Source organism: Sinohyriopsis cumingii, chromosome 3 (assembly GCF_028554795.1).
Source record: "Sinohyriopsis cumingii isolate HCF-2022 chromosome 3, ASM2855479v2, whole genome shotgun sequence".
Taxonomy (NCBI): domain Eukaryota; kingdom Metazoa; phylum Mollusca; class Bivalvia; order Unionida; family Unionidae; genus Sinohyriopsis; species Sinohyriopsis cumingii.
In genome coordinates this window covers 43,730,371-43,750,224 of record NC_142963.1, presented here as the reverse complement: position 1 = coordinate 43,750,224, position 19,854 = coordinate 43,730,371, and the positions used below count along the sequence as shown (strand labels likewise).

Below are 19,854 nucleotides of genomic sequence, written 5' to 3'. Positions count from 1 at the left end.
AACTCCAAACTGATTAGCTTTAAGGAGGGACGTGGTGTAGATCACTGGTGGGAATTGTTGCCAGATATCAATGTCTATGAAAGATCGTCATATCTTTGCGGAATTTTCTTGGCTGAAAAGTAGAATCTACTTTCAATCTCGTGAGGCATTATTGTGTATATTATCACAATATTCTTGGTGTGTTGGAATTCAGTGTAAAATAAGAGTAATTATATCATGATAAACGTTTGTCACAGCTGCTTATGGAACAAGGATTAATTCGAGAGACCACAACAGCATCATAGTTTGTGCAATCAAAAATCAAGTCTACAGTACAAGTGACATAAGGCAGGCTCCTAGCTTTTCTTCTTCTCATAATCAAATTGTCTCAAATGGATGCTTTTCTGTAATTTTGCAATCTTTTTACGGCTGAATTTTTCAATGCAGAATAATATTTTATATTTTATATATGTTTATGTGTTCACAGATGCCTGTGCATATGTTCCAGGCTTGATTGGATTTTTAAAACCACTTAATTATTTAGTGTCAGATACTTCATATCATGTTGTATATACAGTATATGTTGTACATCTCAGAAGGCCTCAAGGTAGATTAGTTCTGTAACTAACTGAATTACCTTCTCTAAATAAAGTCATATATTATTATTATTATTTTTATTTTTATTATTATTAACTCCCATTTCTCTTGCCTTGGATATCATATAATTACAACACCAGTATAATTGTTTTCATGCACACTTAAATATCACCTTGGTTAATAAAGTCCTGTTTAATTCATATCCATTATTTCTTTGAAACCTGCTGAAATGTCTGAAACACTAAAAAACTTAAGTAAAATACTATATAATGATCAAAATTTTAGTGAAATCTTACAAAAGTTTTAGTCAATTTTTTTGTGAAACCTCGCACATATTTCAAAGAAATTTGAGTGAGACCTCAACATAATTTCAAAGAAAATTTTAGTCAAAATATTTGTGAAATCTCACCAAACTTTAAAGTGAAATGAAAAATACTTAAGTGATGCCATGTTGGATTAGATTTTGTATGCAAGAAAGAAAATGGCATTGCCCCATAGGACAAGAAAATCCTAAATCTTATTTGATAATGTCTGTCAAAATAAAATTTATGATCCATTTTAAAAATTACTGTGAATATTTATCATTGATTCCCAATAATGCCTAAAAATCATTAGGCAGTTTAATAGAAATCTGAAGTATATTTTTTATGGTTTAGGCAGAAATTGCTTACAAAATTCGTCTGAAATCCACCTTGACATTTTCATTATTGGATGGGGTTTCTGCAGGTATCTCCATCTAATTAGGCAGAAGTAAAGATTCCGCCTAGTAACAGTAATTTGCGTATTTCAAGCTATATTCCACCCTGAATCTGCCTAAAAGTGATAATAAAGGGAATCTAGGCTAAATAAGCAGAATAAACAGATTCTGCCTAGTAGACGGACTAAAAATTTCCACCTAGTAGGCGGAATAAACTAATTCCGCCTAGTAGGCAGACTAAACAAATTCCGCCTAGTAATAGACGGACTAATTTGCATATTTCGGGCTGTATTCCACCCTGAACCCACCTAAAATTTATAATAAGTGGAATCTAGGCTTTAAGTGAAATCCGCTTTAAAATTCCACCTGAAATCTGGTTAAAGTCAGGGCGGAAGTTTTCATACAGGACTGTATCTGTCAGACTACTTGGATTACTCACAGAGTTTGTATCAAAATAACAGAAAATTAAAAAAAGGGTCTATGTTGAAAGTGCCTTCACTGGGTCCCAAATAAATTTTACTGGGACAGTCCTCAAGTAAGTGTTGATGAATGCTCCTCATATTAAATTCCCAATACAGAAGATATGACGAGAGTCTCAAGTAAAAGTGTGAAATTATTTTGTGCTTGATTTCATGGTACTTACAGATGCAGTCAGTGATGCTGGTGGAAGCATTCCTTTCTGTCGTCTTGTCAGTGCCACATTGGATGCATGAAGTGCTCCATTTATTGGGCTGGTAAAATCCCTTTGCACAAGGCAAACACTGACTGTTATTTAAAGAGCTGATCATGTACCCTGCAGAGCAATTTCCTGTACAAATAAAAATAAATGTACATTTATGTACAAAACAGACAAGGTTGGATGCATTATCAAGAGTTAGGCAATATGGTATAGAATAATGCAGGTTTGACTATGCAATTCAACTAATTCCATTGGTTTTGATAGCCTATATGGTACCTTTATTTAAACAGTCAAGCAAGATTGATTTGATACAAATACTACATCTTAAAAATCCATTCATACAGTTTCATAAGGAATTCAGATTCATAAATCTATAAAATGATAGCCCGTAACTCAGCCAGGTGCATACAGGGATCTCTTTGGACCACATTTTGGCTATACATCCATGGTAAAATTCAGAAGTCTCATAAAAAACAATTTTTTGAGTAAAAATCTTCAATACTTACCAAATTGTAATAGACTACGTTAGGAGTATGACCACTACCAGCCCTCCCAGGCCTTTTTCTATAAAAACTCATCTACCCACCCTGGTGGGAGTCAGAAAGAGTGATCATCCCATTGGAAAGAAGAATTGTCACTAAATTCCATCCATACTACAGTCAATTAAACATGCCCTGCCAGGTTTTAAAATGTACCAGCAAGGAGGTTGGGAGGGTAAGTATTATGAAAGAAACACCTTTTTCCAAATATTCTTTCTTCTTTAAATACATTACTGATTATAATACATTAAGAGAATAGAAAAAATGTGCACAATTTAGTCTATAATCCTGGAGAAGGTCCAATGTCTAATCCCAAGATGTATCAGCAGCAGTTCCAAATCATGTTAGAAATAGAGGTTAGTCAGTTAGCAACTCAACATGGTGTGACTTGCAGAGACAAAAATCTCCCACCAACCAACTCCCAGAAAATCATGTTTGTTGGCTGCATTATTGTGAAGCTGCTAAACAACCTTGCAAGGTAGTGTGTTGTGTTGCTGATATAGGTCAAACTGAGCCCTTTGGATGAAAAATCTCTGAGATAAAATCTAGCTGATCTCCATCCCAGAACTAAATAAGATACTGCACTTCTCATTGGCTTGGTTTACTTTGTGTACCACTTCAAAAGACTTCATGGAGTCCTGCAAATGACCTGTTGGAGAAGCGACCATATGAAAAGTGTATTCACAACTAAGAGCTGACTGACATCATAAGCAGAAGCCTGCTCTCGGCACAAGTAAAACTGAAACATCATGCTGAAACTATAGATAGATCATAGAATGGTAATCTAACGTCTTGAAGAGCCAAAGAAAAAAACATGATACTTTGTGGTATCAAGAGTTTAGCCAGAGTGATGTGTTCCCACTGGGATTGCACTCTCCACTTTCCTTCCTATACTGTCAAAGTGGTGGACCTCACGCTGGTACCTATCATCTGGGAACAAAAGTTTGCCTTAGCCAGAGAAGGGTCAAGATGTGCTGAGCCTTGTTTTGGAATTATTTAGGCCAGGTGTCGGACACCATCTCTATCTTGAAGCCAGGAACAGGTATACCAGGAACAATGATCACTGTGCTGAATTCTTGATATACTGTACTGGTAATTGGAGTCACAGATGGAGCCAGTACTGGAAATGTTATTGTTGGGTGTTGGGAGTTATCTGTGTGTTAATGCCATGAATGGGTATATTGTGAACAACAATCATCAAACCCATTGGTGACACTATAACTACTGATATGATGAAACTGATGAAACATGCAGTCAAGATGAGTGATTTACTAAACTTGGGGTCTAGCCAGATTGAAATGCTGCATTGGAAACATTGTAGCTCAAAAGACCTGGTTTTGTGAGAGAGTGATCCTTGTCCTAATGTATTAATGAATGGGTAATGTACCTGAAGGAAAAATCCCAGAATAACTACCGCACCCCCCCAACACTCCATGTGTGCACCATTTCACCAACAATGGATCATTAATTTGTTGTTATCTTTCACATTGTCTTTTGTTTTTACTCCACTGTGTGCACCATTCCAATAACAGTGGCTCAATTATTTGTTGATATATTTCACACTGTCTTTGTTATTTAAAAATTTATATTTTCCAAGGATCATCACCATACAACAACCAATTCAATTTGCTATATGTAATCCTGATCAAGGAGCTGATTGATTAACTATATAAGACTAAATGTGCATCTTCATAAACATGATGTGGCTTTTTGTCTGTGATTGGTTAAATGCTCTATCAAATGAAAGCACAATGATTGCAGAAGTTACAGTTGTGTCTCATAGGTGAGAAAAAGAGTGATTCCTTATGCCAGTCTCTTATTTAATCCTTCTATTTTGGATCTAATTTCAGGAAGAGCCAATTTTGGTCCATTGGAAATGCTAAAAATTGATTTGCACCTAAGAACAATCAAAACCAAATTCCCAGGTTATCCCTTTTCAAATCCATTCCTCTCCAACCAATCTCTTAAAATTTCTGGATATCAAATGATTTACTTCTTCCTTTTGGATCCTGATACAACAAAACAAATCATGTAAATTTTGTTACCTAGATTATAGTCTGACCATTTGTTTGTAACCCCCTACCAATTTCAATAATGGAAACACTTAATATGATAAAAAGTGCAAAGAACTCAATTCATTCATGATTAAAATTTCTAATCTGACTGTGAGTTGAGTGTCCCTAACACCATGATCGTCTGCGCATTTCACACTAAACGGAAATTTTCAATATAATAGATAGACGTGACCAAGATCTATTTCCATTTCTTGGACTAGTCCATTTCAAGCAAATGGGTGTGCGCATGATACAGATGTACATTCATATGTCATCTGCTTCCAATATGGACACTGTTGAATCAAGCAAAGGAAAGGAATGACAACAACAAATTTGCCTTTCATGTTGATTTAACAAAGCGGTTTAATTTCTATATTCATATGTGCAAAGGGATATAATTCCAAACTCTTAAGTAATTTACTGAATTATCTGGCAGTTACCGAATAGGATGAACTACATCATTATGTTGTCTGATGGAAATAAATTAGTCCATAGAGTATGCAATATGGTGCTGTGTTAGTATGGAAAGTCTGTTAAGCATGAACAGTGCAGGGGATGCCAGTATTAGTGCCATTCTGGTCACAGTCAGGTTAGAAATTATAAATCTATTATTCAATTGACGTAGTTCTGTGCACTTTTTATCACATTAAACGTTTTCATTATTGAAATTGGTAGGGGGGTACAAACAAACAGGGATGTATAATCAGACTATAGTTCTTTTATCTTACAAGCAAATCAAGATTATCTGAAACAATAAAATGAACAACTTAGTTCTAAACTTAAAGTCATGTTAAATCCTAGTTGTACAAATGAAATCAATTTATTTCATAACCTTCAAACAATATGTATGCTTAACCAAATATTCTTAATTTAAAAACATGGAGAAATGATCAGAAAGACCTTGTGTAAGACTTGTGACTTTGGAATAGTCTGAATTTGAAAACAAGACTTAAGTGGACCTGACATCACTCACCTGTCTGACATATGCCTAATAACCAATGTAAGAACAGTTTGCTAGGAAATCTGGCCCAGCATGATGCTATCTGTAGAAATTTTATCTGAACGCTGCTAATTATGTTTTCTGAAAACTAATGTTTCATTGTTTATCTTTATTCTTATGCCTTCATCCATAATGACAATCAGCAACATTTTTCCACTAGTCCAATAACAAAATGCCTTTATGACATTATGGTTTCCAACATAGGTGATGCAATTTTCTTGTTTTATTAAAAGATATTTTTACTAAGTAAATGTAGCCATATTTGATCATGGATTGGCATAATTTCTACAGCTTTAAAGACCTTCATGCCACAGTGCTGTCAAAGTTGGTCAAATTGTGCTAAGCTCTGTTTGGAACAGCAATAATGCAGTTTTTATATTTAGTAATGATGGCTGTGTTTGATGGTCAATTGACCTAATTTGCATCAGGGATCCTGCAATTCTAATGGCTCTTACTAGATATCTTTTTCCTTTAATACAGTGGAAATAAATATGAAGTTTTAATGAAAGAAGATGCAAATTAATAATAAAAAAGAGTAAACTTATATATATAATTATTAAACGTTCTGGACAATGTGTCAGGTTTCATTCTGGACTTGCTTTAGTAACAATATTATCCTTACAACATTCATAATTTTCCTCTGAAACTAATTATTAATAAAATTCATGTTTTCTTTGACATGACAATATGACATCATTTCACCCAACAACAGTAGTTTATAATACATTTAAACTAAAAAAAATTTCTTCAATTAACAAGCCAATTAACCACATAAAAATTACATAACACTTAAATTATAGGCATTTTTTATGAAGTCCAATGGTGAAGTTTTATTTAATCAGATTAATAGTTAATCTCTGGACAATGATAAAAAAAATGTTAGTTGATCTTGCTAGTATCTTTGGTATTAATATTGACTAGTCATCTCCTATTTTGTTTTACAAGTATGGTGTGCTGATAATGCAACATAGTTAAGAAACATGGTGTGTGGGTCTCATATGTTGCTGTTGTTGTTGTTGTAGGGTTTAACACCATTTTTCAGCACACGATAGGCTATACATGGTGGCCAGTATTAATGGTGGAGGAAGAACCCGGGAAAACCCAAGAAAGAACCACCGACCCACGAGAAGCTAATGGCAAGCTTTCTCACATACCCCCATAGGCTGAATCCTAGACTCGAACCCACACAGACAGAGGTGAGATGGCAGTGATCCGTAATGGAGAGCGCTTTAGACCACTTGGCCACTCAGAGCCCCAGTCTCATATATAACATGGACTCTAGTTCAATCATTAAACTATTGAGTTTTTTATAAGTCCGGGAGATAAACTTTCACACATCATTTGACTTGTGCTCTGTTGCATCTGTAGAGTTTTGAAACACTTGGGAAAACTTAAAGATGAAACAGTCTCTATTGATTGTTCAACAATGAAAAGATGTGTGAACTAAATTCAGTCATCTTCAAATTAAGCTTCACTGGTGACACCTTTATTGACTGTCTGATAATGGAACAATCTTTATATCAGACTAAGGGACATTTTAATTTTACTTTGTTATTGTATTTATTTGAGAGTGTAATGGGTAAAAAAAGCAAAGATAAGTTGGCAATGATATTTTAGACATCCGATGATCAATGTTTTGGTTGAGCATTTGCTACAAATACATGGATTTCAGGGTGTCTGATCTGAATACCCTATGCAAGGATGCTACTATCAAATTTGGTCAAATTCTTGAGTAGCACTGAAGTAGCTTAAGGTATTTCTATTTTTATTAATGGTGGAAACATCTTATGGTTGACATGCATCATTTGTAGAAATCTGAAAATCCTTCAGGCAATGAGGCAATGGTGGTCAAATTTGGTCACATTTGGTCACATTTTCTCACACTTTTGAGAAGTTGTTAACACGATTTCAAATTATGGCAACCATCTTTGATGGCACATATGGATTACTGACACTAATAAAACTCAAATGCCTTCATGACAGTATGCTTTCTCTAAACATTTTGATCAAATTATGTTGAGTGGTTATTAAGAAGTTATGCAAAGCATTTTCTTATTTTTAGCATTGGTGATTTATGACTCATTAGTTTTATTTGTAAAAATTGTAATGCCCTTCATGTCAGGATGCCATATATCAAATTTGGTAAAAACCGGTTCTATGCTTTCTGAGAAGAAGTCATTTGAATGGTTTCTATTTTTAGTAATAGCTGCCATATTGGATGGCAGATCAGCATCAATGATCATGTGTACAAAACTGAAAAGTTTCCCATGCTAGGATGCTAGCAGACACATTTAGTAAAATTCTGCTGAGCCATTTTTGAGAACTTGCTTAAAGGGCTTTCTATTTTTAGTAAATTATATTTGATAATAGGTCAATGTCACATATGCACACTTGAAAGCTCTTATGCCAGGATGCTTTGAAAATGCTATGTGATAAACAGCCTACAACTTGTTCAAGTTTGATAATCCTATCTTAAAAACTATATTCTTTGTACAAGTCAGAGCTAGATTGTGTCTTGCTGTGACTAGAAGCCTTAGGCATGGCTTTTGATATGTGGTACACATTCTATACATGATACACAGATGGTCCAAGTTTCATCAAAACATCTGGAATTCAAAAGTTATACTCTGGGCAAGGATTCAAGATGTAGGATTAGTATTTCTCTTGCCTTGATCTTGACATCTTGATGCAGGGGTATGGCAGTGGTATTCACCATTTCTTTTGAGATACGCTTTGTCAAAATTTCATTAGAATATTTTCAATTGTTAAAAAGTTATAATGTTGAAAATTATACAAGTCACAAAAATGTACTCTTTTGAGATACGCTTTGTCAAAATTTCATTAGAATATTTTCATTTGTTAAAAAGTTATAATGTTGAAAATTATACAAGTCACAAAATTGTATTCTTTTGAGATACGCTTTGTCAAAATTTCATTAGAATATTTTCATTCGTTAAAACGTTATAATGTTGAAAATTATACAAGTCACAAAACTGTATTCTTTTGAGATACGCTTTGTCAAAATTTCATTAGAATATTTTCATTTGTTAAAAAGTTATAATGTTGAAAATTATACAAGCCACAAAATTGTATTATTTTGAGATACACTTTGTCAAAATTTCATTAGAATATTTTCATTCGTTAAAAAGTTATAATGTTGAAAATTATACAAGTCACAAAATTATATTTCCCCATGCCATGTTCTTGTTTCTGAGACAGGAGGTGTGCCTATGGAATGCAACACACTGACTAGTCATAATATGTAACCGTCTGATGTTAATAAAAATATCTTAGGTGGTGCAAATATTATATTGTAGAAAGTGATAAAAGTCACAGAATTAGTTTTTCCCTTGCCCTAACTTTCACTTCCTGCAGGGGATATGGCTGTTGCATGCAAGAGACTTTCTAGTCATATACTTGAACATATCTTCATGAAATACTCTCCAACTCTTCCAAGATTATCGATCAGAAAAATAAATTTTAATGGATGAACAAATGCACAACCTTGTAAAATAATACACCCAACCAATCAAAACAGAATATAAAAGATTTAAATGCCTCACTGCAGTGAAATCAGCCCACTACACTACTAAGATCATGGAAAGTTCCAGCTGCAAAGAGCTCTTTGAAATTACTAACAAGCTAATGTCAAGGAACAAATCAACACCACTTCCAACTACCTTCTCTCCAGTCGACCTTCCGGACATGTTTGCAAATTTCTTCCATGACAAAATACAAACCATTAGAGATAAGCTCGACACCACAATTTCAATTGACTCATCATCACCATACAGTTGGGATACAGAATTTGAGCAGCAACCATTAGCAGCATTTGAACCTGTCTCTATGGATTTCATACATACAATCATGATGAAGAGTGCACCAAAGTCATGTGAACTTGATCCATTTCCAACATCACTGCTGCTTGAGTGCTTAGATCCAGTATTGCCTTCACTAACTGATGTTATTAATACCTCTCTCTCATCTGGGGAATTCACATCATTTTTCAAAACTGCCATTGTAAAGCCTCTGCTGAAGAAACCAACACTAGACCATGACGATTTAAAAAACTACCGCCCAGTTTCTAATCTCCCGTTCATTTAAAAAATCTTAGAAAAGGTGGTTCTATCCCAGCTTGTATCTCATCTAAATTCAAACAGTCTTTTTAACAATGTACAAGCTGCATATCGCCCTTGCCACAGTACTGAAACTATTCTTCTGAAAGTAGTTAATGACATTCTCTCTGCGTTGGATAGCGGAAAGATTACAGTCCTCACCCTCCTTGATTTGTCTGCAGCATTTAACACAACAGACCATGATATATTACTTCACCATCTCCAGCATGTATTTGGCATTCATCATATAGCCTTACTGTGGTTCAAGTCCTACTTGGTCAACAGGACACAAATTGTATCTGCAAATGGAATACACTCCAGCCCAGTTGATTTATGTTGTGGTGTTCCACAGGGGTCTGTTCTTGGACCTGTTCTCTTCATTCTGTACACTCAGTCGCTCTCAAGTGTCATAGATCATCATCCAGTGTCTCACCAATTGTACGCTGATGACACCCAAATATACAAATCTAGCCACCCAACTGAAGTTGATGCTACCATCCAAGGTGTAGACAGGTGCATTTCTGATGTGAAATCATGGATGACTTGTAACAAGCTGCAGATGAATGATGATAAAACTGAGGCCATTCTGATCACAACACAAAGACTTTCTCATTCACATCCTTTACCTCAAACAATAAATATCAGCAATGCCAACATTAAATTCACACAATCAGTACAAAACCTAGGTGTTACTCTGGACAGTACTCTCACATTGCACCAACATGTCATGAACATATGCAAGGCTGCATATCATGAGCTGAGACGCATCAGCTCCATTTGCAAATATCTTTCAGTTGATGCCACTAAAACACTTGTGTGTTCATTAGTACTTTCAAGACTGGACTATTGTAACTCAATTCTGTCTGGTTCATTTCAATATCTACTCCAGAAACTTCAAAACATTCAAAACACAGCTGCTTGGATCATACTTAGAGTATCACGATCAGAGCACACCTCCCAGCTGCTCTGTACCCTACACTGGCTATCCATTCAATCCAGAATCAAACACAAAATTTGTTCTCTGTGCTACATTTCACTGTCCAACTCTAGTCCAACATACCTATCTGACCTCACCCATGTGTTCACACCAGCAGGATACTTATGCTCCTCCTCTGACAATCGTATACTCATTATTCCCACTATGAAAACAGTCATATGGACAGCGTTCTTTTGCATACCAGGGCCCAGCAATGTGGAACGAATTGCCCACTGAACTCAGACACAAAGACACAGTGATCACATTCAAGAGGGCTCTCAAAACTCACTTATTTTGACAGCAAGAACAAACTTAAAAACCTAATGTTTCCTACCTGAAATATTCTCAGCATGTTTTTAATTTTTTAATGTTTTTCTAATTTCATGTTGTTTGTTTTTGTAATAATATTATTATGTTTCTTATCTTATAGGTGTTGTCTAATGTTATAAAGCGCTTAGAGCTTCTAAAGATTAGGTGCTATACAAAGTCCTCATTATTATTATTATTACTAATAATGTATTAAAATAAGCACCACCTTATCCCTCCATTTAATTCTGGAATTGGCATTACTTCTTTAATACACTTACATACCTATATTACACTGTGCCGCAGATGTAGCATTCATTCCAGGTGTAATGAAATCCATAGGACAGATGGTGCACACTGAGAAGAGACCTAGGCTGTTGTCCTTGTAGTAACCTTGTTCACATGACTGACAACCAGTGCCGTTCTTCTCGAATCCAGAGGCACAAAATGCTAAAATTAAATGAAAGTTTATATTTCATTTTTATTCTGAATGACATTGAAACTGTGTAAATCTGAACAACTTTGAAAATGGGAAATTTTAATGACATTTTTTTTAAAAAGAATAACATAAAAATACTTTTTCTTTCAGCAACAGTATTAAAAATTATTAGGAATACACTATTTTCTATGGAATACCAATATTTGTAGGTACACCACTCTCTCAATAACTTGTGCCCTAATAACTCGCAAGCCCACTTATAATGCAGGATCAGGCATGTATCCCATTTTTTAAACCAGAAAATACCCCAAACATTTATCCCTATCTGCTGAACTTGAAGAAAATCGCGATCAAACTTGGCAATGGAAACTTTGATGTATCGCTCATTTTATCATCAAAAATGATAGATAAGACCTGGAAATTAATCAACACAATAAAATATCAAATTTAAAAATAGGTCATACAATTTTTTACATTTTCTTTCCAAACGACATTCCTAGTACACCACAATTAACGATATGTAAGGAAATTTCAACCAATGAAAATGTCACTCACGCTGAGTAGAGGCAGTACTTTAATAAATACAAATTAAATTAAAAAATTCTCAGTTGAAATTTGTGTTATAGTTCTATCTTGTAGTTCTTTTTAAGCGTAATCATCATAAATGCAATGTGTTCTCTTGTAATATAATGTAAAATGCGTCAATCTACCATAACAGCTATGTCTGCGAGCTTTTCTCTGAGAACCTAATTAAATACCAACCATATTTTGATAACTGACTTCTGAAAGTATTTGTTGTATTGTTGCACTGAATTAAAAGCTGTCCTCCTTTGTATTATCACAAAAATTATGTCTTGTGAACCAAATAAAGAAGGTGCAATAAAAGAAAAGTTAAACGGCAAAAAAAAAGCTATGAACTTAATATCTAGCAGCCTCAGTTGTATGTCGAGTAAACTCACTTCATTTGATCAATCAAACACTTATAAATGTTATTATTTATGTAACATAAACTATCTTAAATTAACAGACTCTTTCATAACTGTGATCAAAGATAACAATGCAGCCAAGCGAAATGAATACTTTGCAAAATAAAAAGTTTGATTTCACTAAAATACGGACCATTGTGGGCAAGCAAGTTTAAGAGAATTCTTGAATTGGCACTTAGATATCCTCAAGGATGATAAGAAGTTTCATTTTAATTCCAATTAATTAATTCAAGATATCAATATTGCAATAATTAAGCATGAATTTCTCGTCTTTTTTAAAAAGGAATCTTGTTTGGTGGTGTATCAACAGTTAGTCTAGTTTCCTATCAATTCAATTTTGCCATGCTTTCTGAAAATATCTGAGATTTTGTTATTGAAATATCAATGAAATTTCAATAAAAAAATTAAAGAGAAGCCGAACTTCACTGCTAACAAATAAATCTTTATTCCATTTTATTACAATTTATTTTTAGTTTCTTGTACATTTTCAATGATTTTCATCCAAACTTAATTCAGTTTCTGACAGTTCTAATTTTATTGCTTATTTTAAGAACAATAACTTCTTTCTACATTTTTTTCTTGTTCCTTTTCCTATTTTTCCAACTTGATTGGATTTAATACTTTACCTCATAGAGCAAAGTTACCCAGATTTTAAAGCACATAAAAAAATCCTTCCACGAAAAATAATTACACAGCTATAACGAACAGATTTTACTCTTAAATTTTTCCATACATAATAGATGTGTACCAAAAATGTAAAATTGTTAAAATTGCTGTTAAACTTAACATACACAACATTGCTTAACAGTTAACAGGCAGGTCTATGTATATGGAGTCGAATAGGTAACAGGTGTTCTATTTATTGTGCACTGCACTTGGTAACCGAGTTCTCCTGCTTTTGGTCCCCCATTTTCTTAGCATAATCGTTTGTTTCTTTCACTATCTTTTCCACCAGGCATTCAGGAAAAAAACCTGAGAAAGAAATCTTTCTCATTGCTTACTGGTCCAAGCTCATTTGTTGAACCAACACGAGAATCAAAATCTTTGATCTTGAACAGGGAGAGGTCATCACTCCATTGTGCATATGGGACTATGTCTGCCTTGTCATCCGATTAAAAATCACACCTGGTGTTGAAATGGGACTAACATCAATATATGATCCATTTTCTAAAAATGATCTGTTAAACTCTTCAATATTGCTTGTACTGAACCCTTTAAAGTCACTCATATCTGAATCGGAATCCGTCTTTGTTTATCTCAACTACACGTGTATCGTAAAGCGCAGAAAAGGCTTTACAGTGTGTCTAAATTTAGCTTCTCAGCTTTCAAACTTGTATCAAAATGTTGAGTAAACAGTCTTCTCATTGGTTATTATAATCAAAAATATGTAAACTTCTGTACTTTCAACCAATCAACTTTTAGTTAACATAGCAGTCATGTCTGCATAGTTGCGACACTGGGGTTTCGAGTACTGCTGAACTTTACACACATAAGCAGCAGCAGGGGGGGCGAATCCGACATTTTGTCCAATCGTTATTTTGCTTAATTAATACTTCTGCACTCAGCGGATCCGGTGTAGTCAGCGCCTGGTAAAAAAAAACGACGACGGTCCATCCTACACGACGGTGACGTCATTTGGTTTAATACACTTTTCTGCGCGCCGATCCCAGCGTCGTCAGCGTCCGGTAAACACAGCGATGACCGCGTCGATGTCATTTCCCCCCCTGCTGCTAAGAAGTTATTTACAATGAAAATTATTTACAACTAACCGAATATTTGGTCAAGTCCGATACGATATCGTGTCCGAGGATCATGTAAATTTATCGTTACAAATCCATGTGGGGTCGACTGAGCATGACTAAAAAAGTTTCGAAAACCATTAAAGTCCATGTCACCGCCGCACCAAGTTTGCCAGATATTTCGTAGCGTGTGTGTATCAACGCCGTTGAATACAGCAAGAATATTACAGTTGTCTCTGATTACTTTTGGAATCTGAGTGTATCATTGAGTGACATATATCACATCGGTGTTTTTATGCCTGCCTCTGGAAAATATCCTAGCTGGGTTTTTTTGATTGTCTAACATAACATCATCGTACACGACTAGATTGTTAACGTCGCCATCAATATCATCAATACCTGGTGCATCACTGATATCTGTAATAAACTCAATAACATTTTTTTCAGCGATCGCTGATGCATTCTCGTTAAAATCTTTCAACACCTCGTAGCATCGTTGATCATCTACGCTAGGGGCGATTAAATACAACTTATCCCACTTCATCCATCTCATTATTAAACTGAGTAACAATTGCGTCTTGCCAGATCCAGATGGTCCGATGATAATCATCCGGATCGAGTTTGGTAACGCTGCAACATGCTTAACTGGTTCTCTCGTTTTAGTCGCCGAAAAATCAATTATATCCATATCTCTATACATGAATTATGGATCTATATTGTGTGAAGTGTAGAGTGTGTACTGGCACAAATGATATGACAACCGTTACAACGAGAAATAACAGATCGGCGCTTACTGGTAAGTGTGTACAATGCGGTACAAAGAAATTTAGATTTATTTCTGCTAGACCCGGTGATGCTTTAAAAAAAAGCGAGGAGGTGATATTGCAGCCAAGTTATCAAAACTCCCCGGAACACCGTGGGCAAAGTATCCAGGAGAAAAGCACCTCCCAGGATATAGCTACTGTGGCCCCGGAACACGATTAGATATCAGACTCGATGATCAAAATCAGCCGCGACCCGGTGAGTATCCAATAAACGCTATCGATAAGGCGTGTCATACTCATGATGTTGCTTACTACAAAAGTAGCAATCTGCAACAGCATCATATCGCGGATGTAAAATTAATTCACGCGTTAAATGCTATTCCTGATAAATCATTCAAAGAAAAATTGGCTTCATGGTTGGTAAAATCGGCTATGAAAGGTAAATTAATGATTGGAAGCGGAGCTTCTCGCGCTGGTAATTGAAAACGCTAGCGTTTATAATAACAACATGGAATCCATCTATTATTCTCCGAGAGGATACTGGAAAGGAAAGGCCGCAATTGGTAAACTCGCAAGCGCTGCAAAGGTAACAAAGGCCGTTGCGGCTAATTGGTTATACAAACAGGCTATATGGCAAATTTATCTACCACCACCTAAACAAATCAACTTCTCGCACTTTGATGTTACCGTACCCAATGAAGTTCATCAAGCTGACATATTATTTCTGCCGCATGACAACGGTTACAAATACGCGCTCACTGTAGTTGATGTTGCGAGTCGATACAAACAAGCGGAGCCGTTAAAAACAAAGTCAGCAACTGAAGTAGCCGATGCGTTTGAGAGGATTTACCGAAGGGGTCCTCTGCGCTGGCCAAATCTATTACAAGTTGATCCTGGTAGTGAATTTCGCGGCGCTGTTTTATCAACGCTGAAACATCATAGCGTCGCGATACGACGAGGTCATACTGCGCTACATCGTGATCAGGCAATTGTTGAACGATTCAATCGGACTCTTGCTGAACGGTTATTTGGGTATCAATACGTGAAGGAATTCATCCAAGAGAAACGATCTCGTGAATGGGTCAAAAGGTTGCCAGGCGTAATTGCAGCGTTAAATAACGAGATTACCCGAGCAATCAACATGAAGCCCAGCGACACGATTAAAAAAAAGTATATACCCGGAAGATCAAAAATAGATAGCGTTTCCAAGCCGATTCTCGGCGATGTCACTGTTAGATATCTGTATGAACCAGGAGAGCTTGAAGGCGGTAAAAAAAGAGCTACTGATCCTATTTGGAGTGTTACCACACATAACATATCAACGATAACACGATCAACTGGTAGACCACCGATCTATAGACTGGATTCAACTGCCCCACAGCGCGGATTTACTCGCGAGCAACTACAAGTGATACCTAACGATACTCAATTGCCCCCGCGTGGTCTTAACTAGCGCCGTTGCGTCTATTGCACTCAAGACAGGTCAACCTCACATTGTTTTTGACATGACCGAGACTGTTATCGATCCTGTCCACGGTAAATTGGCGAGCGTCTTTATCCGAATAAAGCCAGCGCATTACAAAATTGCAACTCGCGCAGTGATTATTCTGTTGTTGTCGTAACGCAATTATTAATTTGGCATCAATATCAAAACGCCGCTGTTTTTTTTATCCTGTTGGCGGTAACCCGAGAGTTTTCTATCAATGACGCTTGCATCGATGATGTCATCGTTGTCACTGGCTTCGTCAATAACAATTCTTCGAAGCTGATTTATCCTCCGTACTCTGGACACTGCAAGATAGACTAGATTTGACCATTCGATGCGATTATCAACTATCCAAACAATTGTGTCCGTGATGGTTAGTCCCTGCGAGGAATGTATTGTTGTTGCGTATCCTAGCGTCCACGGGGATTTATCAGCACGTAGCGCGTCCTCGACGACGCTGATATCAACGAGCACGATATCATTCAGCACGAGAACTTGTTTTTTTGTCCCTGACGCCGTCGGGCCCGGGATTTCAACTTCAATGTTCTGCCGCCGTGTGTCCGTGGGTCTATAGCATAACGGCACTGGGCGCGTTGGAAACTTTTCCTTATGCAACGTATACAACTTCCGCTGAAGTGTGTCTCTGACTATCTTTCTACTCGCTACAATCAAATCGTTTGGTCTCCATGTTTCCCAGAATTCATTTAACGGCGTTTCCGGAATCACCTCGCGGATTATTTCACATTGAACTCTATCCGGCTGTAATCTGATTAATTTTTTAACCTCGCGCAGTTGTTCATCAAGTGCTCGGTAATCAGTATCGGTTTCTTCATAATAGTCCACAAAACCCTTTAACCAATCATGTGGACCCTCGCCGACAAATGGTGGTGGTTGGCCATGGTCGCCACACATGATTACCGCTGTATTCGCGCGCAGCAACCACTCAAGAAACATTTGTAAAGTATCTAACGAAACAGTACATATCTCATCCCAGATGATAACCTCAGGAATAAATTTTTCCCCCATTCTATCAGGAGTCCACTCACCGCCGCTGTATCGAAAAAAGCTGTGATAAGTAACGGCGTCAACATTTCGTTGTTTTATCTCTCGCGCTAGTCTATGGGTCGGTGTAAGCACGATTATACTTGCCCGCGTTCGAAATAATTCAATTGCCCGAGTCGTCTTTCCTGACCCGCCACAGCCGCTTAAATAAACTGTTTTATATCTACAAATTGGATCAGAACACGGTGGTGCATTAGACCATTCTGACAATTTATCACCGCGTAAGTAATTGTTTTCAACGGTGACATCTGCTGACGGGGAATAATCGCGTCGTATTTCATTTTTAATTCTCCATATACCCCAACTCTCGTCCGGACTAGTAAACTCGGCTATGTTTCCCTTGTACTTTACGTCTATATAAAATGAATCAACGGCTACTCTAACCGCGGTGTCGGGAAATCTATTTATCATCGAGAATAAATTGATAGCGGCGTAACCCAACATAGACGCCCTCAAATGCGGATACGCGGGGCTCTCTCCATCGGCGTAAGTAACAACTGTACCCAACTTTGTTCCATTGGACAAGAAAGCTGTTTTGCAGTTCACGTATCTATTTTTTGCCACTGCATCCTTGATTACGAAATCATATTCTGCGTCATCTATAATCAGCCGTGAGCAATATCGTTTGTAGTCGCAGTTTTTTCCACCTTGTGTGAACTTACCGATTATTCTTCTACCGAGATCTTTTGCCTCGCAGTTTCGTTGGTTGAATATCTTTTTGGACCATTCGATGATATATTCCTCGTCGGCATCAATGTGTTTTCTGGATTCGTCAATTATGCTATCTAGACGCTCTGGTTCTGGTAACCAGACTTCAGTCTGCGCCCGGTATGATATAATCGCGTCACTGACAATCAACGATACAAGCATGCTACAATCAATCATATACCGTAGCAGCGCTATTGGCAGCCACTTCTTTTCAGTCATGTGTCTACCGATCCAAATATAACAACAGCGATGAAGTCCTGCCGCGAATTCAAATGATACTATGCGAGCGAATCCGGTTAAATCAAAATCAGGCAGTGGTCCATTAATAGCAACACGAGTCATTTCATGTCTGGGGTGTCCAAATCGTTTGAAGTACTCAGCGGCGGATCCATACCCGAGAAAACTCGCTGGATAACAGGCAACCATATCAACGGAAATCATAGCGTCGCGGTTGTATTCAGTGTTCCATAGTCCACCGTGATAATATTCCAAACAACTGGATTGTACATCTGGTAGAAATTCCTTGCGCGTTGGTCTCCACGCATTTTTCCTTGCTGCAACATGAGCCGCAACCGATGGAATCGTAAAACAATTTGTTAGCAGTTGTTCATCATACTCTTCAAATTCCATGGCGGTTTTTTTCATCTTGTTCAGTGCGATATAATTCACCGTTTGGTCTTACAAACTGATCAAAGGTATCCATGTCGTTTTCAGTGCTGCGAAGTAACCACACTGATACAGGGTCATTTTTACACAAGCAGGCAATAGCATCAAATAGTTTCCTCTCCGCGAGAAAACCGCCCTCTTCCAGGAATTCCCCCGGGATATACTTTACTGTTCTATCCCGGGGAAATATTGTGACCGCGGGCGTCCACGCGTGTTCGTTATGATCAATAATTTTGATTGGGGCTCCATTTGATTTATACTTCGATTCGTATAATACTTCACCGGTTATCGTTGTAACGGTTATTGGAAATCTCAGCGATGTTTCTAATCTCGCTATGTCGCTGATGGTTGCTCCTCGCTCGCGCACTGTCTCCTCCCATTGGTTTATTTTACTACGTCGTAAATCGGTCAGTTTATTTCCTCGACACGCATTTGTAAAATGCTCTATTACTCGTTCTGCTACACAATTTATCCCCGTTGACTGTTTCATCGGCGCTAGTTTTCCGATATCAGGTTTCTTATTTAACGGGTATATTCCATAAACAACTGCTGTTTCAGGATACGCTCGTTCATAGTATGGTCTCTCAACTCCGGTTAGCAGCCCTGGCTTGGAGTCGCGGCTAACAATAACTGTTTTCTTGTCGCTGAGAACCGGTTCAAATTTATCACGTATGATCCAATTACCTGATTCCACCCGGACAATGAATTTTACTCTGAAGAAATACTTTTTACCGTCAAGGTGTGATATTATCGTTGCTGCGCGGTTGTCGTTCATGGTAGCATCAACAACGCCATCAATTCGAAATGTTGACCAACTATGAGATGCACCATCACGATTGAATTCATTGATACAATCGCGTATTTTATTCAACAGGGTTTTATCGTTTATTAACGCTTTTGGTGCGTCCTTGAGGGCTCTATCGAGATTGAACTTAATATTTTTCCAGGGCTTAATTGCTGCTAATCTCTCGAACTCTTCCATATAATTAAAACAAGTATTTAAATGAAAGAATATAGTATAATGAATCACTGCAAATGGTTGATGATTGGGTCGACAACCCC

The 19,854-nt window shown here is 36.9% G+C and overlaps 1 protein-coding gene across 1 annotated transcript in view; it reads right to left on the bottom strand.

The window, feature by feature from the left end:
• Positions 1-19,854, bottom strand: part of LOC149802771 (uncharacterized) — a 308,654-nt gene that overhangs the window by 51,257 nt on the left and 237,543 nt on the right. Inside the window, exons 67-68 of the mRNA XM_089953831.1 lie at positions 11,228-11,392; positions 1,917-2,081 (exon numbers count right to left, since the gene is read on the bottom strand). Coding sequence (XP_089809957.1) covers positions 1,917-2,081; positions 11,228-11,392 — 330 coding nt within the window. The remainder of the gene's footprint in view (positions 1-1,916; positions 2,082-11,227; positions 11,393-19,854) is intronic.